The 23,175-nt window shown below is 44.0% G+C and overlaps 1 protein-coding gene across 4 annotated transcripts in view; it reads right to left on the bottom strand.

Moving 5' to 3' along the window:
- AASDHPPT (aminoadipate-semialdehyde dehydrogenase-phosphopantetheinyl transferase) overlaps positions 1–23,175 on the bottom strand; it is a 28,973-nt gene that overhangs the window by 3,422 nt on the left and 2,376 nt on the right. For 3 of the 4 annotated variants that reach the window (XM_084842704.1, XM_084842702.1, XM_084842703.1), the window contains exons 3-6: positions 21,667–21,892; positions 6,467–6,588; positions 1,755–1,916; positions 272–349 (exon numbers count right to left, since the gene is read on the bottom strand). In XM_084842704.1, the coding sequence (XP_084698830.1) occupies positions 272–349; positions 1,755–1,916; positions 6,467–6,588; positions 21,667–21,892 (588 nt within the window). The remainder of the gene's footprint in view (positions 1–271; positions 350–1,754; positions 1,917–6,466; positions 6,589–21,666; positions 21,893–23,175) is intronic. The other variant, XM_084842705.1, reaches the window with a different exon arrangement.

The raw sequence follows: 23,175 nt of genomic DNA, 5'->3' as shown, positions 1-23,175 counted from the left end.
CGGAGCTTGGATTCCTGGCTCTGAGCCTGGACCGCTGTCTCGAACCTCGGATTCAGGAATCCGAACTATCCTATGGCCCCCCAAACTCTGTCTAGGGGCCATAGGATTGCTCCCTAAATGTGATATATACATTTTAGAATTCAATATTCAGCAATGGCTTTCATCAGACAGAAGACACAATATCACAAAACAACTAACATTTCTGCTTGAGAGCTGCAAGTAATGTTTACACAGTACAGATTTTAAAAACAGTAATACCAGAACGTCTTACCCCAGCATGCTTCTCCTCAAACCCTCCTGTCTTTCCCCGAGCGACTGCAATATGGTGGGAGTCATCTAACCGGGTTTCCTAGACGGCAATTAAAATAGAAATGGTACGCTGAAGGACCTGCAATGTTTCTCAGGTTGTCTATGCTAGGATAGTAATCAACACAGGATAGTAAAAAATAAATACATTACAGATTGACAAACTTTCCTACATGTCCCTATTATTGCTAAAGGCTTCAGAATATCTGATGAAGTGACAGCCTAGACAAACTGATTAGTTGGGATATCAACCCTCTTACATAATAAAAAACCCACTACAGTTAGTTAAAGCACAATTTCTTTTGATGGAGAGGAACACATTTGGAAAAGAAACTGTTCTCTGGGGTTGGCGTCAGCACTTGGCATCCCTGGGCAGCTGCTGAGGCCCTAATGACGCAGCAGGGCTCATGTCTGTGACTTGCCCAGAGATCACATTTTTTAAAAAAAACATTTGCGGCCTGGCACTCTGAGTAGTGCTAAGTGCCTAGGTCTAGCCACCATTTTAATTTCCCACAATGCCCCTTCATTCTAGGGAATTGTAGGATACTTAAATAGTGAGTAGACCTAGCTGCTCAGCACTGCCTGGCAGGGCCAGCCCTTCCATGTGGCGGGGTGAATGCACTACCTCAGGCGGCATATCTTGAAGGGCAGCAGATCCTGTGCCACCACCAGGACAACTATATGCCCTGCATTCCAGGAAGCCATGTTGGCGCCTCTCCTGCTGTAGCAAATGCTGCTAGCACAACTCTCTGGAGCACCATCTGTCCGATGCCTCGCTCTGATGACCCCTCAAAGCATGGCATTGGGAAGGCTGACCCTCTGGGAAGCCCCACTGGCTGCTCAGAAGAGGGACTGGCCAGTGTGGCTCTCCAGAGAGCCTGGTGTAAATGCCTCGCTGGGAGGGGATCATCCTTACAGCAAGGCATCGGTGGAGAGGTGGTCTCGGAGACTGCCTGTGCTGTCACAACACAAGCAGTCTCCAAGGCCACCTCATGGCCAGTGTCTCAATCTGAGGAACGATCCCTCACATCGAGGGAGAGGCATGCCGCGCAGTGGCACCACCGCCATGGGGGAGGAAGGAGGGGGCGGTGGCTGCCGTCAGTAGCGGGGAAGAAGATCAGGCAGCGTTTGGAAACGTTTGGAAACGTTGAATTTCTTTAGGAAAGTTCCCTATTCAACAATCACATAATCATTCCAAAAGTCATGGGCTAAGATCTAAATCCAGGCAGTACTTCATTATTTCTGGCAGAGAACAAAAGTTTTTTATTTGTTTGCTGCTCAACGTATAGCATCACACAAACTCAAAAAGATGAAAGACTTTAGTTGACGGGGAGGGTAGCATTAATAATTCATACATGATAACCAGTTCAAGCATTTACACTAACACAAATATATTTTGTCAGTATATATTACAAACTTAGGGAGCAATTTGTAGGTTGAAGTCTTACCTCGAAAGTCCACTCCTTTTCTTCTTCGCCATCCAAGAGCAGAATTGTCTCATTATATGTTTTTCCCACTTCCAGCTGCACCGGGGAGACGTTAAACTCAATCCTTTGAAGGTCAAAACCTATTCCAACACCAATGGCTTTTATAAAACTCTCTTTTAATGCCTAAAAGTAAACATTCAAACCAAGGTGGTTACCCCATGTATAGTACTTTTTTGTAAAGTGCGTTGAGTGAAATCACAATCACTGTAAAGAAGCCCTCTAAATCTCCATATTTTCCTCCATACAGAAATCAAGGTAGATACACAACTCCCTTCGTGTATACATTTAAAATTCTCTGTGCCTATACTGCTTTGATTATCAAACCAGAACATAATCCCTGGGGTTTTTCTCTCTCTCACCTGTATGTATAGTGAATTTCCATGGCTATATGACGTAAGCACAGAATGACAAGAAGAAACCCTGAACAACAAAGAAGGCCTCTTGCAGATCCCTGAATCGCAAATGTGTTCACTGAATTAATTGGTTACAAAAATCCGAGGGCTGTCAATGGATTTTAGCTGATTAGTCGTATGTTGATGATTTTCTTCTCATAATTCTATCCTATTCTCCCTATGGGAAAATCAGACTGGCTTGTATCTGGATGTTACCCAGTTTCCTCCCCTGGCACCTTACAGAGCCAGACCTGCTTAGTTTTAGCAGTCTAACTGCTTCATTGTCAGGGTGGAAACCGAGCCCATAAAGCCCCAGAGCAGTTCTGATTCTGAGGAGGAACAGCAATCCGTGGGAGAGGAGCTTGCTCATCTCTCACAAGCACAGCAGCTGGCAGAGATTCCTCCTGCCAGCATTCCTGGGATAGATAGTGACCCTGGCAGTGAGAGAGCACTGGAGGGGGGCTTGCTGGATGCTCAGCGCAGACGCAGGGAGCGATGACAGATGGAAGGCGCCGAAAGGAGGCGCTCCGCTCGTTTGGCGCTCAAACAACGGTCGCGTCCCGAGGACCAAAGGGAAACAGGGAGGATCTCTCCATAGCCCATAAGTTCAGAGTCTTCCCATGGTTCTCCCTCAAACGGGGACCAACTGCCTTACCTGGAGCTTAGGCTACTCTGCTATCTACCCCAGTGCAGTCCCTTGCTTAGTCGCTAGTGATTAGTATCTGTAAGAGTCATTAAGTAATAAAGGAATAAAGTCTTGGAAAGAATCCTCGTCATCTGTGTCTTGAGTTGGCTACTGGAGGGGACTGTAAGAGGCAGCTAGGGCGCTCCTGACAATCATGTGTCTTCAGAGCATTCTCTGGGCCTGATTATTAAGAGTACAATCCTAACCGGGGTGTGTGTGTGTGTGGGGGGGGGTATAGCAAAGTGGTGCATTGCCTGCCACTTCCCAAAACCCGCTGTTTCATGCCAGCCAGAGGCGGCCATGGTGGTGATAGGGCAGGCTTGCATCTTTTTTTTTTCTTTATCTCCAGCGCTTTTTGATTGTTTCTCCTCTTGTTGGTCTCAATGAGAAGGAATATGGCACCTCTATCCCATCCCAACCCCCCTGTACAGCCATCTAAGGAGGTTAGAGTTGTTCTGCCAAGATAAGATAGCGCCCTTCAAGTACCTGAAAGGTTGTCACAGAGAGGAAGGCCAGCATCTCTTCTCAATCATCCAGAGTGCAGGACACAGAATAATGGGCTGAAGTGACAGGAAGCCATATTCTGGCTGAACATCAGGAGAAATGTCCTGACTATTAGAGCAATACGACAATGGAACCAATGACCTAGGGAGGTGGTGGGCTCTCCCACACTGGAGGCATTCAAGATGAAGCTGGACAGCCATCTGTCAGGGATGCTCTGACTTGAATTCCTGCATTGAGCAGCGGGTTGGACTCGACAGTCTTATAGGCCCCTTCCAACCCAACTATTCTATAATTCTATGAAATATAAATTAAACCTACATAATACCAAAATCTTATCACACATCCTTTTTGTGATAAGGAAGTGTGAGATAACTTATAACAAACAACAGCCTTTTTTTGTCAGGTCATCATCAGGTTTTAAATATTTTCGTTTCTCCTCCCTGTTACAGCAACACACCAGATGCAAGTAGCTTAGAACAGAATGAAACAACACAAAACAGAAACACAAGGGTGTCTTTAACTCACAGCCCCATTTATTAAAATTGGTTGCTACCAATCAAATTCAGTTGATTAAATCTTTTAGACCTACACATTTCTGTTTAAACAAGCCGGCTGCAGAACACTGAGAATTAGTCTCATTGGCCTCCTAAAGTTTTAAATGCTTAGAACACTGAAAATGTAGACTTGCGAGTTGTAATTTCTACAGTATATAAATTACTTTACAATTTGTATCTCATTTATCACAGTGAAGGTGCTCTCTCATAGCTGTCTATTTTTATTCTGGACTCTACTGCTGAAACAGTACAGCACTATATTCTGCCACCATCCCATCTATAACACAAATGTAGCTTCAATGCACACAGTTATATAAGTGAAACAAATCCATATTACCTGTTCTCAGCCAGTGCACTTTGCTAAACACAATAGTTTTTGAAAAGTTATCAATGCATCACACTAACAACGCAATCCTGTACATGTCTAGTCAGACATGTCGATCAGTTTATTGATCCAGTCAACAGACCTTACAATAAGACCTATATAACAACTGACATGGAAGAATAAAACACAAAAGCCATCACTTAACTTACAGAAGTAAAACCCTAAAACATGGGTCAGATATCCCTATTAATACAAAAAAAAAAAATCAAAATTCAGTCCAGTTAGGTTATATTTTAGATCTCATTGCTCCACCAAATATTTAGCTACAATTTCTGTAATAAACTCTTTGTATCAGGAAGAAGGAGGAGGAGGAAGAGGAGGAGGAGGGGGCGGTGGTGGCGGCGGCGGCACAGTATTCAGACCATCTTCCAGGAAACAGATTAATGGGTTAACTAACTCATTACGGAGATCTCGGTAAAAATTACAGAAAAGAAAAACATGGTTTACTGTTTTGATTTCTTCTGAACAAGGACATAGTCTGTTGGAATAAGTTATCCCCCTAAGTCTCCCATCCAAGAGGGCTGAGGATATCACATTAAAATGTGCAAGAGTAAATGCCCTCGTATACTTTTAGATACTTAATACTAGCAGGTATTTGGCTTGAGAATTAACAGAAGCTGGATGAATGCCAAATGCCAAAGGAGAGCCAGTCTTACTTGCTGCTGTGAGTGAATCTTGGAAATATGGAGCTTTAATATGCTGGATAATGACTGGTCTAAGGTTACCTAGTGAACATCATGGCTCCCTGGGGATCTGAACATGGGTATCTCCACTCCAAGTCCAACACCATACTGGTTCTCTGCTTGTTCCTCTGATGATCTGTTTCTGCTCAACTCCTAAGATCTCAAATAGCTCAATGCCTAAGACTCTAAGGAACAAATGGCACATTTTCTACATACTGCTACTTTGTTCACATGATACGAGGTTACCTCAAGAAATGTCGCCCCTTATAGCAATGCCCCCAGGCCACTACAATCTTCAGGGCAGGTCCTGTTGTCTATGCCATGGACTACAGATAGGCCTTTTCTGCAGTGGCATCCACCCTGTGGAATGATCTCCCTTCTGCTCTAAGTTAGACTGCAATGCTGGCATGTTTTAGGTGTTTATTGAAACTTACTGTTTTTTATTTTGTCTCCCCCCCCGGTTATGGACTGGTTCGAATTCTCTCTGATATTATTCTCTTTCAACTGGATTGTTTTCTTGTTTTGTGGTGGTGTTGTAAACCTCTTCAGGATTTGTGCAAATGAGAAGTGGTATAGAAATATTTCTAATAATCATAATGAAGTTACCATATTAGATAACTATGACTAAACCTTCATCACCTTAGGCTGTAATCCTGTACCCTCTTATCTGGGAACAAAACTCATTGACCTTAGTGAGACTTACTTCTATAGATAATGCGCCTAATGTTGCCATTCAGCGTCTCTTCTATTCTAAAGGGGGCTGCCATATCCCCTCCATCTTTCAAGTTTTCACAGCCAAATCACTTGCTCAGCTTTTATATGGCATTCAAATTTGGGTTTCAAACAACAATTCAGACAATGAAAAAGTCCAAAGGGCAATTTTTGGTGTTCCCAAATGTGTGGCAGCTGTAGTTTTGAGACCTAAGGTAGTCCTGGACTCTATAGAAGCCCAGGCTCAGTCTCTAGCTCTAGCTCTGAAACTTTGAATTTGCTTAACGTTTCCTTTCCTGTTCCTTCATGCAGCTATTTAACATTAGTTCACTTAGATCAGTATATAAGTTTATGGATGAAGATGCTACATTATAAAGTATATGATCTAGGGTTTTCTCCATCGCTGCTTTTCTCATATAGCCCCTAGATCTCGCATTCTCTCTCAACCTAATAATGTTGTTGAGAGAATGAAATGGGAAGAAGCCTGTGTATGCCACCCAGAGCTCCTTGGAGGAAGGCAAGGATGCAAATGTGACAGATAAAGATACCTCTATTGAACTAGCTTGTGGTAAAAGTGAGATTTTGAAGTCTCCCAGAATTCTTCTTTGTAGGTTTAAAAGCCAACATTTTAAAAAAGAGATTGTGATCTAATAAAGATGAGTGTTCTTAAAACAGAAGGTGCTCAACGTTTTGAAAAGAGCCTATGTTTGTTAGATTAAAAACAAAGAGAAATATTTTTTGATAAAAATGAGCAATTACCCAGTGCCTATGAAACATATCCAACTGAAGCCATTCATTACTCCTGGACGTGATTACTCTCCACTCTTCCTTCGTAAACTGCCTCTTCATAATACGAAAGAAGTCGGGAATTGAACCGCTTCCTGAAATTAGAAAATAAAATGACAGTGGCTGGTCACAAAACACTCATGTCCTAGAAGGCAAACAGGCGAGATTAAAAGAAAAGAAATCTGCCTAAGAACCTAAGCACCAGGCAGAGGTGGGGCCCGAGCTTCAAGACACAAAATTATTTTTTGAGCCCATATTTTTCCACTCCAACATCTATTTCACAGAAGGCAAACCAATGAGGCTCAGAGACAAGTAACTTGGCCAGGAAACTGCATAAGAGACAGAGGTGGGGGTCTGATCCCCAAATGCCAATCACATAATGCCATCACAAAGCACAACAAAATACCTATTTCACAGAAGATAAACAGGAGATAGTGATGCGCAGAGAAACACGTGCGCACACAGGCCAAACACGCACCCATACCACAACCCCCCGCAACCCAAAGCAAAACACACACCACACCAAAAACAAATCAGATAACACACACACACGCACACACAGGGAAAACACACACACAGCACAGGTAAGACACCCCCTTGCTTCCTACCCACCCCCCATTTGGGCCCCCAGGATGTCCCTTCCATCTCTTCTAGCCCCCTAGGACAATACCTACCACCTTCAGCTCACCTTTTTGCTTTTTCTTCTGGGAGGCTGGGCCCATGGGAAAAACAAAGCACTGAGCTACAGCCACTCGCCTATCAGATCTTAGGGGAGAACACCCAGGCTTCTGCTGGAGTAAGGGTCGGCATTTATTTCCTTTATGGAAAATACAGAAGCCAGCACTTCACTTTGCTCCATGCCAGCCTCCCAGTTTAAAAATATATATATTTAAAAATAAAATAAAAACCAGGAGCCTGCAAGTGCCCAGAGAAGTGTCCATGGGCACACTGATGTCCATGGATACCATGGTGGAGACCCCAGGCATAATCCTGGGTTAAAGGGCATCCTGGTTAATGGTAGTATCAACAAACCATTAATCACATTCAGGACAGGAAAAAGGCCGTATTTCTTCACATGATGAACAATTAATTTGGTTAGTTACCACGGACCTATGGCCAGATTGGAGTCCAACAGGAGAAGAGCCTTCAGCGTGGTGGCCCCCCTTCTTTGGAATTCCCTGCCCCTGGAAGTCAGGCAGGCACCAATACTGTGCTGTTTCCAGCACCTCCTGAAAACAGCACTGTTCCAGGAGGCATTCCTTAATTGACCAGTCATGGTTTCTACAGGTATTGTTTTTAAAATAGCATAATTTTAATCTGGTGTTTTAATCTTTTTATGCTCTTACTGTTTTATCCTTCGTGTTCACTGCTCTGAAATTTGTTCTAGGTATAGAACGGTATACAAGTATTGTAAATAAATACATAAAATAAATAATTTATGTAATTCAGGGCTGCAAGATGTCATGAAAGCCATGGGCCAGAAAACCACAGAGGAAAGGTCTATCATTAGCTATTAGTCTTGATAGCTTATTTGGAACCACCAGGTTCACAGGCAATATTCCTATGAATAAAAATCAGCTTGGGGGCAACAGATAGGGAGGGCTACAGCTTCGGGCACAGCTTGTGGGCTTCCTGAAAGCATCTGGTTAGACAACTTGTGAAGCACAATGCTGAATTAGATGGACCTTTGGTCTGATCCGCAAGGCTCTCCTTATGATCTTTAAGGAGGGAAGTAAGGAACTTGCTCCAGGGAAGGAAGGGAGCAGGCATTTCCGAGACGGGCTCCTGACAAGTCAACCATAGCAGGGAGCCAGTGTTATATCTGAACCAGCCATAGGACACCTGCTGAACCCTAAGCTAGAGGCCTGAACCCTTAGATCAGCATCCCCCAAGCTGGTGCTCTCCAGATGTTTTGGACATCAGCCCCAGCCTTCATGGCTAAGGGTCAGGAAAGCTGGGAGTTGTAGTCCAAAACATCTGGAAGGCACCAGGTTGGGGAGGGCTGCCTTAGATGAAGAGGTGCAGATTAAGGCAAGTGCAACATCAAATACACAGAAGGAAGGAGACAGTGCAGACTAATGCGTTGATCCATGGCCAGAGTCTGAGGTGGGTTAGCTCAGGCAATTTCCAGAATCCAGGCCCATTAAGGGGCCCATCCATCTTGGCTCATGGTGCTACGCTGCAAATCATCAACCAACTGTTTCCGAAATGCTGCATTATATTACAATCACAGCACAAATTTGCCACTGACACTCATTCCTGTTCCAGGTAGCATTTTTTTTTAACCTCAAGTGCTGCTTTTAAACACGCTTGAATAAGCCTGTTTCAAGTGGGACAGGAAGAAAGATCACAAAGTGCTTGTATTCAGTAGCGTACAGTTTTCAAGTGAGGCGAGATACTATTAACTGACAGCTTCTTTAATGTAGGCCTTTCTCCAACTCAGCCCACGACCTAGCTTCACCGAGTTAAATTATATAGCAAATAGAAAAAACAAAGAGAACTTCTTGGGAAGACTGCAATGTGTTTCAAGACTAATAGTATGCCAAAAGAAATGAACTATCGCTCCACTGGATGTCAAGATTGTGTGTAAAATAGGTGGAGTGAAAGCATTATCATCATCATCATCATCAAAGGAGCTTCACTAGCTTCCACTTTTATTTTACCTATAAAACCTGAAGTAAAAATAAATAAATACAAAAGTTAATATCTGTAGGGTTCACACAAGAGGTACCTGCAAGAGATGCAAGATGCACATTCAAATGGAAGTGCATCACAGTTAACAAAGACATCTTTTGTATCCCTAGAAGTTAAATGATTTGAAGAATATACTTGCGCAAGGCACAGAAGGCTGGAGGCCAATTCTAGTTTTTTATCCCATTAGGTTGAAAGCAATTTTGATTACTGCTCATGGTATGCACAACTTAACCTTCTTCTGCCTGGGAAAACAAGTTTCACAAGTTTCTTGAGTTGCTTTAAAACTTGAAGAACCTCTTTGATAAGTAACTGTAAGACAAAAGAAAGTGTGTGTATAAACCATGGGGAGTAAATCCTCTGTCGGACAACTATCTACTTTATTAAAGATGTCGGTCTTTCTCCATGCAAATTAAAAATGTAGTTATGGCTGTCATGTTCTTTCCTCCTCTCCTTTCGCAATCACTCCAAGATACCAGGCTTCAGGCTCACTACTTTATTGCTTTATTAGTTAACGACCAGGTTCTTTACAAATGCAAATTCTAGGAAACTCTCAGGCTACAAAGGAAACAGCCACTCCACACAATTACCAATACCAATAGAAGAGCCAAAGTGGAAGTTAGAGAAATTGCTGGCAGTTTGAACAAGAACTTCTTGGTTAGACTAGCTTAGAGGGGGATGCCCCTCCCTTCCAGTGGCTCCCGCCTACGTAGGCTATCACGCATAGCCAACCTGGAGGAGTGTCTGAGCTCTACCTCTAACGTTTCCCGCTTCGCTCTGCAACAGACCCTAGCATCCCTGAAGTCACACCCCTCACTCTCCTCCTGCCCCGAGACCTGGGTTCTCATGGAGGAGGGGGCAGGGTTCAGGTTGAGCCATCTGTGCGCCAAGGTCTTGAGAAGAAGGCCTTGCCACATCTGAGCTCGCTAGGGAGGGAGCCTCCCCCGGTTCTGGCTGTTCCTATTCTGAGTCTGAACTGCTAACTATCTCCACATGCTCAGATTCTTTCCTGACATCGGCAGCCTAAACCCAGTTACATATTATGTTCTAAGAATTTGCACTAGTTAGACCTCCTCTGGAGAATTGCATCTAGTTCTGGGTACCACACTTTAAGAAGGATGTAGGCAAATGGGAACAGATTCAGAGGAGGACAACAAAGATGATTAAGGGTATGGAAAACCTGATATATTTAGCCTGGAGAAGAAAAGATTGAGGGGGGACATGATAGGCCTTTTCAAATAACTTAAGGCAAGGGGCGGGCAACAAGCTTGCATGCAGCTCGCCATGGCCATTTGCCATGGACACCTCAGTCCCTGCTACCACCACTGCAGTGATTCTGCTGGGAAACAAAACATGCAGGAATAGCTGATTCTGCGGAGAAACAGAGTGTGCGAGGATGATGTAGTGGGTTGGTTGGTGAGCAGAAAATGTGGACTTCACAGGGTCCTTAAATGCAGAGCCCTGTGTAGTTTAACACAGTTAGTAAAGCTTAGCAGGCTTTAGCTAACAGAAGTAGGCCCCTTGATGAGGTAGGGGTGGTGGTGGCTTCTATAGCCTCTAACATATGTTTAACTGGTATTGAGCATGATGCCTAGTTACCTCACTAGTCTGAGATAGGGAGCGGTATCTCATCTCACTCCTGCGCTGAGAAGCCCACCCTTTATTCCTTGGCTCTGGGGAGCCAATTAAGTTCTCAGGCTGGGATGTTTTGGGTGAGGGAAGCCTCCCTACTCCCTGAGTAGTTGTTGAGAGGGGGAAGAGGCAGTTCTTGCCAACTCCTAAGTTTAGAGAGAGGCCTATAAGACGAGGCCCCTGGACTCCCTATCTCTCGTCTCACTTCAAGGGGAAATACATGTTACCAGCTTGGAGAACCTTTGGCCCAGGATCAGCTTCCCCATCTTTCTTGGGGACTCACATAGACATATCAGCTTGTGACAAGGGTGCCTCCTTTGTCCACTGAGGGGAGGTGTGAACTTTCTTTGTATATATATTCTGCATCTATTTTCTATCAATAAATTGTCATCTTTTTGTTCAAGTGGCTTGACAGTAAGAACAATCTGACAATGGAACCAATTACCTCAAAGGGCTGTGGGGTCTTCCTCACTGGAGGTCTTCAAGCAAAGACTGGAAAGCCATGTGTTGCAGATGCTTTAGCTCTAGCTTTCCTGCATCAAGCAGGACATCTACAAAGCCCCCCCAACTCTGTGATTCTTTGAAAATGTATGCAAATGATGATGACGACAGTGAGGATGTCTATAGATGTTTTTATGGAGCAGTAAGTAGTAAGTAAGTATAGTAAACATCTATAGCAATAGATGTTTTTATAGAGCAGTAAGGAAAAACCAATTAAAAAGCTCCGTAAAAACAAGTAAAAGCTCACTTTTACTTTAAATGCATAAAAATGAAAGAATATACGAACAGTTGCTAGGCAAGGATAATATGGTCTTGAGTGCTGTTTTTCTTGGTAGAAAGACACAGTACAAATCAAATCAATAAATAAAACTATTAGCAAATGTTCAAAATAATGTTATGTGTTTGGGGTCAGTCTATATTACCTCCATAGCTCCCTTACCATTCAGTACAAAGAGACTGAAGATTTTCCCCAATACAGTCTTTAGGGCAAGTTACTCAAAGGTTATCTTGAACTGGTCAACTTTGTTCTACAGGGCCTGAGGGAGTAGGAGGAAATAGATTCACCCCTACCCCAGATCCAAGACAAAAGGAGAGCAGCTTCTGTCTTGCAGAAGAAGATCCCTAGGCAGCTGAGAGGAAGCAGGGATTGTTTGGAGTGGTGAAGCTGTAGGCCTGCATCCTCAGCACAGTGTAAATAAACCTTTATAAAAGAAACACAAGTCTCCAGCGCCCTCCTTCCAGGAAACTGAAGTCTGCGTAACCGCTGAAGCCGCTGCAAGTTATCCCCTCTCAGGACTGGGATGCAGGAGTGCAACAATAATTTTCTCTTTGGTTCAGTATTTCCACAATAGAACCTTCAGGTTATTTTGTGACCTGTGTTATATTTTCATGGGGAAGAGCGTTTGAAGCTAAATGTCTGGAAAGAAGTGGGCAGAGAAGATGACAGCAAGCCAAACTCTATGCAAATGCATCAGAGAATTCTGAAGGCAACAGCAGCGTCAATTAAAAAAATCCCTTCACAATACACTGGGGCAAGTGGCAAGATGATGATGATGACGGAAGTATAATATCAGGTCACTGCAGAAAACACGCACACAGCATTAAGAAGGGCCCTGTGGGTTTGTGGCTTGAATTTGCAAAGCTGAGAATGTTAGGAAGTTAATAGCGGGGTTTTTAATCTGGAAGAAAAAACAGTCCTAGTTCTTTTCCCCAGTTCACTATCACTACAATCCCACCAGCCACATTAAAAAGAGGGCAGAATAAAATAAGACAACTGCTACAGAATCGCATGCTTTAGAAAGTCAATTTTTCAGCCTCTTGGCTTGTTAAATTTTTTTTTTTTTTTAAGAAAAGAGGAAACGGACTTTCATAATATTCTGGCACAGCGGTCCCTGGGCTGGAGCCCTCCAGAAGTGTTGGACTACAACTCCCAGCATGCCCTAGCCAGGTGGGCCATGCTGGGAGTTGTAGTCCAACACATCTGGAGGGCTCCAGCTTGGGGACCGCTGTTAGCTCTTGCGGTTTCATGCAGAAGTTCTCCCATTCATTGCTCTACTTTGGCCATCCGCAGAACAGAGGGTAAAATCCAGCATGAGTCCTACTTAAAGTAGTCCCATTGAAATGAAAAGAACTTAACTTGGTCATGACTAACTTTAAACCCCGTTAATTTCAATGAGTCTACTCTACATAGGGTGTATGTTGGATTTTACCCAGTATATGGAATTTGAAGATTCAGAGGGGTAGCTTGACTCCTCATTCTGGAACTGGCACCACTATTTGCCTAAAGCCCTTAAACCACGCTGTGGAAGAGGACAGCCAGTCTGGACATCTTCCTCATGGCTAGATCACTCTGTTTTCTTTCTGTACTGAGAAGGGGGCAGCCCTTCTATGTGCAGAGTGAAAGGAGAAGGACTTGGGTGTGTGTGTGTGTGTGTGTGTGTGAGAGAGAGAGAGAGAGAGGGAGAGAGAAATGAGAGAAATCATTGATACAATCATATCAATGTGTATATGATTGATACACAATCATGTGTATGATTGGGTTGCAGAAGATGGAGGGGGGTGGGAATAATTAACTGCTGCAACATGCATATTTCTATGCTCTTCTGCAAACAGCATAATGCAATCAGATTCTTCTTTTCCTTAACTAAATAACTGCTGCCAAAGCAACGCTTTACTGTTAGGGAAGCACATTTTTGTAACGTCTTGCTTTGTTAAAACTCTGTTTCCTCTAGAATGAACTATGACAGAGCAATGTAGTCTGGCTCCCCTCCCTGCTTCCAGGAAGATCTGCTTCACTTTTAGTGTGTAACTGATGTCAAAACACTGAACTGGTTCATCTAGAACAGGGTTCGTCAACCAGGCACTCTCCGAATGTGTTGGGACTACAACTCCCATCATCTCTGGGCAGTCGGGCAGCATGGGTGATGGGGGTTGTAGTACAACATGTGTGGAGGACATCAGGTTAGGAAGGCTGCCACAGAAAAATGGAAATCTTCAACAGTTCAGGATTTCTTTTCTTAAAAAAAATCTCTTACTTTAATCTCACACACAACTTATAAAAAGCTAAGACAGAAATAACTTTGGTTGAAAAAATAAGAAAAGTCTGTCTTATTTATCTGTTATTCTGCACGTTATACAGACTTTGGGGTCAAGAAAACCTAGACATCAATTCCCTATTTATAAAATATGATAAAGTTACAGGAAATTCTGTTGTCAGTGTCCATGTTGCAAAATCTCTCATTAGCAACATAAATGTAATTAATGAGTTTTATCTGTTACGAATTCATTAAAAAAAGCAGTTGTGCAGCTCATACTCCTTATGTTCCTGCTTGAAAGTGACAATTTGTTATCTCTCCTCAAACAGAACAGCAACAAGGGCTGTTTTCTTTTGCTTTCCGTTGGGTGAAGTCAAATACTATATTTAAAATCACCCCAGGCACTAAATAAAAGTACTAGACATCTCTTAATGCAGCAACCCTATGCACCCTTACCTGGGAGGAAGACCCACTGAATACATTAGGATCTACTCACAAGAAACTATGCATAGGATTTGGCTGGAAGAGCAATAATTGGCTAGTGCAAGCTTCATGTCTAATTTCCTTCCATATGAATCATATCAGAATCCCACACTCTCTCTAGAGTGTTAATTTCAGAAAGGGGACAATCCAGCTTTGCGTCAGCAGTTGTAAAATTAATTCTAACTAATTTTTAATTGATTTCCCCTGGCAAAGGATAGATGACAACCATTAACTGAAGGAGTGGGATAAGCCCCAAGGACACATGATAATATTAATGGAAGTGGAGGCTAAAGTGTAAAGGGGGAAAAGTAACATGCATTCTGAAGGTACTGAGGGGAGGTCAGTGTATGTGTTTACATTCGTTCTAGGGCCAAATTTCAGAAACAAATTTAAAAACATCCAAGACAATATCAAAGTTTTAAGAACTTGCAGCACCCTTCCCCAAGCATGCTCCAGTTGTTTTGGACTGCAACTCCCATCATCTCTGACCATTGGGCATGGTGGCTAGAGCTGCTGGGACTTGTAGTCCAAACATCTAGAGGGTACCAAGTTGCGGAAGGCTGGCTTAGAGACACACACCTGCAGGATGCTCAAAGTGTGGTGTAGTGGTTAGAGGGCTGGACTGAAACTCAGAAGATCCAGGTTCTAGTTCCCACTCAGGGACAATTGGCCATGGTTTTTTGTTGGGTTAACTCTGGGTTGTTTGACCCATTAACAACCCGGAGTTTCTAGGTTTGCACACAAAACCCAGGGTTTCTTGGTTCATTCCTGGGTTGTTTCTCGAAATTGGAAATGGCTCACACGCTCCACTCGTCACTGCAATTGCTGCTGTGACATGCGAACCAGATCTCAGCCTAACTTACCTCACAGGGTTGTTGTGAGGATAAAATGGAGGGGAGTAGGACCATGTAAGCTGGCTTAGTTCCTTGGAAGAGTAAAAAGGTGGGATATAAATGTAATAATAAATAAAATGAATATCAGTCTGCAACATACAGCTAAGATTCTTATGAATCATTGCAGATCTAGTTAGTGGATACCCATTCTTAAAGGCAAGGTGGTCCACGCATGTTCACTGTCAGTTCTGAGAGGCAACAGGGCAGAGGGTTGCAATTTTTCTCCCTTTAGCAGAGCTCCTTCAGCCTTACCAGCTGCACATCAGCCAGAAATTCAACTGGGATACCTTTCTTCCATTGGAGTCCCATTCTGGGAAAGGCTACCCTGTTGAACTTCAATCTATGTTGTTTTTATTTTTTTTTATTCTAGGAAGGTAACACCTCCCCCCCACCATTTTAAAAGAAAAAGCCTGCCATTCTGTTCCTGTTTATGATCCACACACCACATCTACTGCATGGCATTGTGGCTGGACCAGTCTTCCTTAATCTGGTGCCCTCCAGATGGGTTGGATGGCAACCCCCATCACTCCCAGCACATCTGGAGGGCACTAGGTTGGAGAAGACTGGACTAGGACATGGGAGGCCAGGCTTCAAATCCATGAAGCTCACTGGCTTACCCTCGGCCAGCCGAGACTAAGCCATCATTTCAGCCTAGCCTACCTCACAGGGTTGTTGAGAGGATAAAATGGGGAGTTGGGGGTGGGGAATATAATATCAGTCACTGCCCTCTTTGCTGAGAGGGTAGAATAGTAAGGCAAGGCGAGGTTTAAATAGATAAAAGGAAACCACAAGTTAGGAATCACTGCCTACCCGAGACTGAACCCACAGACTGCACTGTGGGTTGATGGGGTGAATTTCCACATGACCCCATTTTAAGGAGGGGATTGCACTTCTATGGGCAGCAGATAGTGGAATGGTCCCCAGTGGAGGTTAGCTAGCTGAGAAATGAGCAGGGAGCCCTGACGAATAAATGTCCATGGATCAATGGAATAGCGTGGTGGATTTATTTGGTGGATAAAATGATCTCCCTAAGAAACCTCCAGCCAAGCCCCCGGCACCACCGTGGTGGGGCAAGCGCCAGCCAGCACAGATAACAAGGCTGCCACCACAACTGCCTTATGGGAGTTAATCTTCAGAGGGGTGAAGGCCAGTGGAGGCTGGTGGCTCCAATGTCAGTGGGGTGCTCCGGCTTTCAGTCAGAACCAGTCAGAACTCTATAGGAGCTATCCAAGGTGCGGAAGCTTCCGCACCTTGGATAGCTCCTTTAGAGTTCTGACTGAAACTCAGAGCGGATTCACCACCCCACTAACATCAGAGCCAACAGCCTCCACTGGTGAAGGCTGAAGGAGTCCAACTACAACACGATCAAAAGCTGAGTGGGGGCCAAGAGAGGCTTTCTTTGAAATGCAGATAACCGCTTCAGGGAGGAGATTCTTACCGGGGCCACGGCAGAGCTAAAACGTCCCCTCTCTGCCTCCTATGGCAGTGGGGGGACATGACACTTTTTTTTCCTGTCGGGGATCTAAGTCCCTCAGGGGTAATCCACAAGGGGCCGCAAGCCGTCAGCGGGTGGGGCCATAGCCAAAAGTGGGTGTGGCCACCATAACTCTCTCTCTCTGTCTTAGAGAGATGTAGGATGGCGGTGGGGGGGAATACAACACATAAAAATGGGAGAGGTTGTTCACCCCTAACTCACGGTCCTGAGGCTATTCAGGTTTCCCTAAAGCTGCTATTTACATAACAAAAACGACGCAATTAACATTATGTCTAGTTCAGCCCTCACCCCTAGGAGCAGTCCCATTCACCACAGCACCTCAGAAGCAGATTTCAGCTTCACTACTAAAAAAGTCCATCAGCTACAATGGCAGACAGAAAAATCAGAGCACAACTGAATGCTATCAGAATGAAGAGCCCCAGTTCGGAACCTTCCATCCTGCCACGCTTCACAGCTCCCACAAATAATTTTGCACGCACCGCCACTCATGGAAGGTAATTTGAATGCAATTATTTCCATAAGCCAATACAAAGAGCTCAATTTTTTTTCTTGCTTCACATGACTGAAGAGCTCACCAAATTCCAGTTACATCACTGGCGAAATGTGTTGATAGGAACATGATGCAAAATAAAAGGGGGAAAATGAAACAGTGGAATAACTTATTTGAGGGAACTGAATGCTTTAATTCCATCGAAGCAGGACTAGGTAAGCCTATTACAACAGTGGCATGATAGATAATAGAGCAGATAAAAAAAATAAAAACACAATCCCCTCCCACATAATGGATAAAGACTTCCCACTTCTATTATCTGCTTTTCACAGCAAAACTTTCATAGTTCGTTAATCAGAACAAAAATGGCAATATAACATAGATGCAGATAAGTCTGTTCTGAATGAGCAGTACTTAAACACTGGAAAAATGGTCATTGCTATTCCACACTTATGAGCCTATACTCGGAATATACGACCTGTGTAAGATCCGTTCCACCTGTGTTTCATGGATTGTCAGGCGCCTTTTGTTCCATTGTCCTCCCATCACCAGAATCAGATTTCGTTTTTGTTCCCAAAAATGCATATTTGTGCAATTTCACATGTGTGAAAATGCACAATTTTTCCCCAAATGCACATGTTCAGGCTTTAGCCCATGGGGGAAATTAGCAGTTTTGGCCGTTTTTTAAAAAAAATGTGTATTTTTCTAGGACGAAATTTGGTAAAGTTAGAAAACCAGCCTGCAAGTTTGCAGAATCTGCGGACAGGGGGAAAGCCAGTCTGCTGTGGAATCTGTGGGTTGGATTCACAAAAATCTGAACTCATTTGGCTCCATCGTAGATTTCTCAGACATCCCTAGCCTAATCCCCCACCCCACCCCTTGCTCCCTACTAAATACATTTAGGACTCTTGATCTCCACGAGGAACAGGGGGCAGGGGGACAAAGCATATGCTTAACTCTCACTGAAATTAAAATAGTGTTTAACTCTAGCTGCATCATATTCTTTCTCAACGAAGTGGCCCACCAGAACAGCCATACATCAAAGACTTTCATGTGAAAAGGATACTGCACAAGCTGCCTAACACTCTATTGAAAATAGATAAGAATAGACAGGATTTAATTTACTAAATCATACTGCAAACATTTATATATGCATAAGCCAAATGGACAGCTGGGAAATAGGAGCACCCACGGGCATTCAAGAAATCCTTCCAGCATTCACCTTTCTCAGGTAAAGGCAAAATCGGCTAGATATGACAGCTGGTACTGGTCTCTTAAAATGCAAAGCCTTTGACAATTTATATCTCTGATGGGGCTGATGGGAGCTGAAATCCAAAACAAGCGCTAAGACGTAAGTGCCTGAGGCCAAGTCTGATCATTCATGACCTAGTCCCTTCCAGATGACTGTAATGCACTTTAGCAGGGCAGATAGTTTGGAACCTTCAGTTGGTCCAAAATGCAGCTGCCAAAGGCGCTAAAGGAACACCCCTCTTGTCTGTCTTTTTAAAATGTTTCTGTTTCGTTAGGTAGCACAATGAGTATCTGAACTAGGGCATGAATGATCGGACCTGGCCTCAGTCACTCATGTCTTAGTGCAGCTTTCCTTCAACCTGGTGCCCTCCAGATATTTTGGACTTCAACCCCCATCAGCCCCAGCCAACATTGCAATGCTCAGGAATGCTGGGAGTTGTAGTTCAAAATATCCAGGAGGCACCGGGATGGGGAAAGCTGCACTAGCGGAAAGCACTTCTGCTTGCTCAAGGCAGGGCACTCTCTTTTCGCCAGTCTCCCCTGCTCACTGCAGCCTCCCCAAAAACGTTTTGTTGAAGGTTGGGGAATCATATGGAACTGTACGGGGCATCACTCAGAGGGCTGCAGTAGGTAAGGGGGACTGATGAAAACTGGGTGCCTTACCTTGCACAAATGGAAGCACTTTCTGTTGGCACAAAGCCACCACTGGATAGAACCCACCGTTTGCCGCCTTGATTATTTTAACAGAAAGGTGAGATATCGATGCCTGAAATAAATAAATCTTTGCTAATGTTACAGGGAATCACTGGGAAACTTACAAACCCCCCCCCCCATACTCAACTCCACCCCGAAAATAATAAAGTGGCCCAACCCTAAGAGCAGATCTGCACTCTAAAGGTATTCATTCTTTATCAGTTTCACTGCCATGGCTTGTCCCAAAGAATGCTGGGAATTGTAGTTTAGTGAAGGTGCTGAGAATTCTCCATTAGAGGTCTCTATCTATTCCTCCTTCACAGAACTACAGTTCTTTTAAGGAAGAGAGAATGAACTTATTTACACTTATACTAAGGGTAGTATAAACTTTAGGGGTTCTGGTGCAAAAATTTACTTTACCTATTAAAAAAAAACATCCCTTCCTCAGTGCTGCAGATCAGTTTTGCAGATGGCCCCCTACAAGGGATTAATATTTTGAGATCTGAATCTGGCTTGACCAGGTGGTTAGAAGTCTTTCACAAAGCAATAGCACCACCCCGTGGCAGTTCTTATGATAAAAGGAAAGTACTGGTATGTCATTCCTGTACTCATTCTAAAGTCTCTTCGTCTTGAGTTTTTAAAATTTTTTAAACACTTCATTACATTTATATCCTGCCTTTCCTCCAAGGAAGTCAAGGCAGAATATATAGTCCCCCCGCCTCTATTTTATCCTCACAACAATCCTGTGAGGTTGGTTAAGCTGAGAGGTAGTGGCTGGCCCAAAGCCAACCGGTGAGCTTAACAGCTCAGCAGAAATCAGGTCTCCCCTAGTGCTTTTACTAGCGCTGTGCCGAAGTATTCAGCTCAGGCTTATAGGAGGGCCGTAGCTCAGTAGTAGACACCTGCTTTGCATGCGGAAGGTCCCAGTTTCAATCCACAGCATCTCCAGGTAGGGGATGAAAAGTTCCTTCCTGAAACCCTGGAGAGCCATTGCTGCCAGTCAGTGCAGACAATACTGGGCTAGATGGACCGATGGTCCAAAACCCTGGAGAGCCATTGCTGCCAGTCGGTGCGGACAATACTGGGCTAGATGCACCGATGGTCCGACTCAGCGTATGGCGGCTCCCTATGTTCTGTCCTCCTATACTCTGAAGTTCCCAACCGTTTTGGACTTGTGGGCACATCTGGGAATTTGAGAAACTGTTGTAGGCACTACCACAGAATTGCTCCCATGGAGGATGTGGCTAGTCACATAATAGCTACCGTAGTGGTGGTGGTGAGGAGAAACAACAAGGCTAATGGCTAGGAAGGAGTGGGAAGTAGAGGTGAGAGAAAGAGCGAGGCCAAAAGGTGGGAGCGGGGAGAAACAGCAAGGTAACGGGTGAGTGGGAGAGAAAGTAGAAGGCTAGAGATGGGGAATGGAGATAAACAGCAAGAAAAAGGGTTAGGTGGAGAGAAATAGTGAGGCTGGGAGCAGAGACAGAGAGTGCAAAGGGGAAAGGTCTGCTGGGATAGAAGAGGACTGCGTGAGGCCAAGAAGCAATTATTCCCTCCTCTTCCTGCCTGCTGACAGCTGATCAGTGGCAGGTTCAGGAACGGGAAGGAGAACCTAGTGCTCTCATATTTTTCAAGTTTTAATTAACAATAAAATTCTGAAGGGGGCAGGGAGTGGAGAGCTTCACAGGCGCCACTGGAAGTGCCTCTGGGTGCCACGTTGGGGACTCTGGGATACATGAACATACGAAGAAATTGTTGGATCCTGCAAACAAGAGATGAGGCCAACAGTCCTCTCGTACTGTTGTTCCCCAGCATCTGGTATTTAGAGGCATGCTGGCCTTGATCTAGAAGGTAGCAGATGGCCATTGTGACTAGGAGCAATTGACATCCTTATTCTCTATGAATGTGTGTGATCCCATTTCAATGCTATCTAAGCTGATGGTCATCACTACGTTTTGGGGCAGCAAGTTTCATAGTTTTAACTAACACACGTGCAGCTCTCTTCTCTGCCCATCCTGTCTCCAGTTTGCTTTCTTCCTCTCAGGCTCCTCCCTTAGCTTTCTCCCCTTCCACTCATTCTCTGGACTATTCCCTGTACCATGTTTCCCTGGGACTTCCTACTTATTCCCCAGCCCCTTCTGCCTGATCTGTCCCTTTCTAAAATCTGAGCAGTTCAGCCAATGGGAAGTCAGAGGCCCTCTGCTTGCCCCAGTCAACTACAACAGGCCAACAGCTCAGCCAGTCACTGGTACCACAAAAACCCTTTAGGACAGAGGTGGAGAATATATGTATGGCCCTCCAGATGTTGTTGGACTACAACTCTCATCAGCCCTTTCCAGCATAGCCAATGGTGACGGATGATGGGAGTTGCGGTACAATATCTGGAGAGCCATATGTTCCTCATCCCTGCCTTACAGTGTTACAGTGCAGATAGGTGAAGCAAGCAGAGAGGTTGCTCATTCCTGTCCTAGCACATTAACTACATAGATGTGTTAGCCACTAGAACGCATTACCTGGCAAACTAGTCTTTGTAATATCAATGCCAACTTGACAGTCAGGCTCAGCGGCAAGAACAGCATAATTCCCTTGATGAGAAACATTAAAGCTGAAACTGGAATGGGAGCTGCTTAAGTCATTTGCAAGAAAAGGTTTGCCTTTTGAAGTCCTTTGTAACTCGATTTCGTTCCAAGGAATCTTCAGTTTTTCTGCAATTAATTTCCTTAACAGCAGACGACCAGCCTACGAAACAAAATGAACAAATAACGCACAGTGGGTAACTGTTCACTTATTACATTTAAGCAAATGTCCATGTAAGAAAAGCAATTCATTAAAACGCTATTTGCCTTTAAAATGTTCAGGCAGTCCTTCACGGAATAAAGCTACATTTAACTTTTTTTTTTTTAACAAAGCAAATACGCAACCTGAATAAATATTACTGTTACTTTGGCTTTTATTTATATTTCTCACATTTAAAATATTCCGCCCTTCCTTCCAGGAGCTCAGGAATGTGTACACAGGGGCTACCCCTATTCTACCATCACAACAAACTTGTGAGGTAGGTGAGGCTGAGAGAGCAAGCGAAGATGACACAGGGAGCTTCATGGTTGCGTAGAGATTTGAACCCAGCTCTCTCTAGTGCACAGAGTAGTAGGCAGCAGTATTGCAACCGAAACTCTCCCCATGACCTGAGTTCGATTCCAGCAGAAGCTGGGTCCCAGGTAGCCGGCTCAGGTTGACTCAGCCCTCCATCCTTCTGAGGTCGGTAAAATGAGTACCCAGCTTGTTGGAGGAAAGGTAGTCACGACTGGGGAAGGCAATGGCAAACCACCCCACTATAGTCTGCCATGAAAATGCCAGCGAAAGCGGCATCGCTCTAGGAGTCAGCAATGACTCGGTGCTTGCACAGCAGGAACCTTTCCTTTCCTCTCTTGTCCAAGCCCAATACTCTCTTACCAGAAAGAAACCATACTGTTTCTTTCTTAGTTGACTTGAAACAAAAGTATTCTATTGTGCTCATAATGATGAAATGTACGCACTGTAAGAATGAGAGAAACAAATATACAATGCTCTATTCGTTAGGAAATAGATGACTTCTATTATATTTTGGAATGAAAAATTTAATGATGATATATGCCCATATGCATAGTGCACTATAATTTAGCAGTGGATCTGTAACTGAGATTTAATGATATTTATCAAATGAATGATCGGCTTGTATTTTTCTTATTTTTATGATTAGGGAAATATTAAAGCTATTGTGCTCATATATTATCTGTTGAGCATCAGCACCTCCTATAGTATTGTAGGGCATGTAGATACTACTTCTTAAGTAGCATACAGAAATCCCATTTCACACCTCATTACTGGCGTGATTAGAATACCTCAAGGTTCTACAATGACTTGACCTGATTTACATGTCACTTATTTTAAAACGTTGGCCAGAATGAGATGTTACAAAGCATGAATGGATGCTACCAAAAACAGGAGCCCAGCTGTTTCTCCTCCTTCCGGTAGCATAACTC

The sequence above is a fragment of the Heloderma suspectum genome, chromosome 3 (genome assembly GCF_057233095.1).
Source record: "Heloderma suspectum isolate Gila_16-S chromosome 3, 16-S_ref, whole genome shotgun sequence".
NCBI lineage: Eukaryota > Metazoa > Chordata > Lepidosauria > Squamata > Helodermatidae > Heloderma > Heloderma suspectum.
Note: the sequence above shows the minus strand (reverse complement) of the source record. Positions and strands in the feature narration are given on the sequence as shown.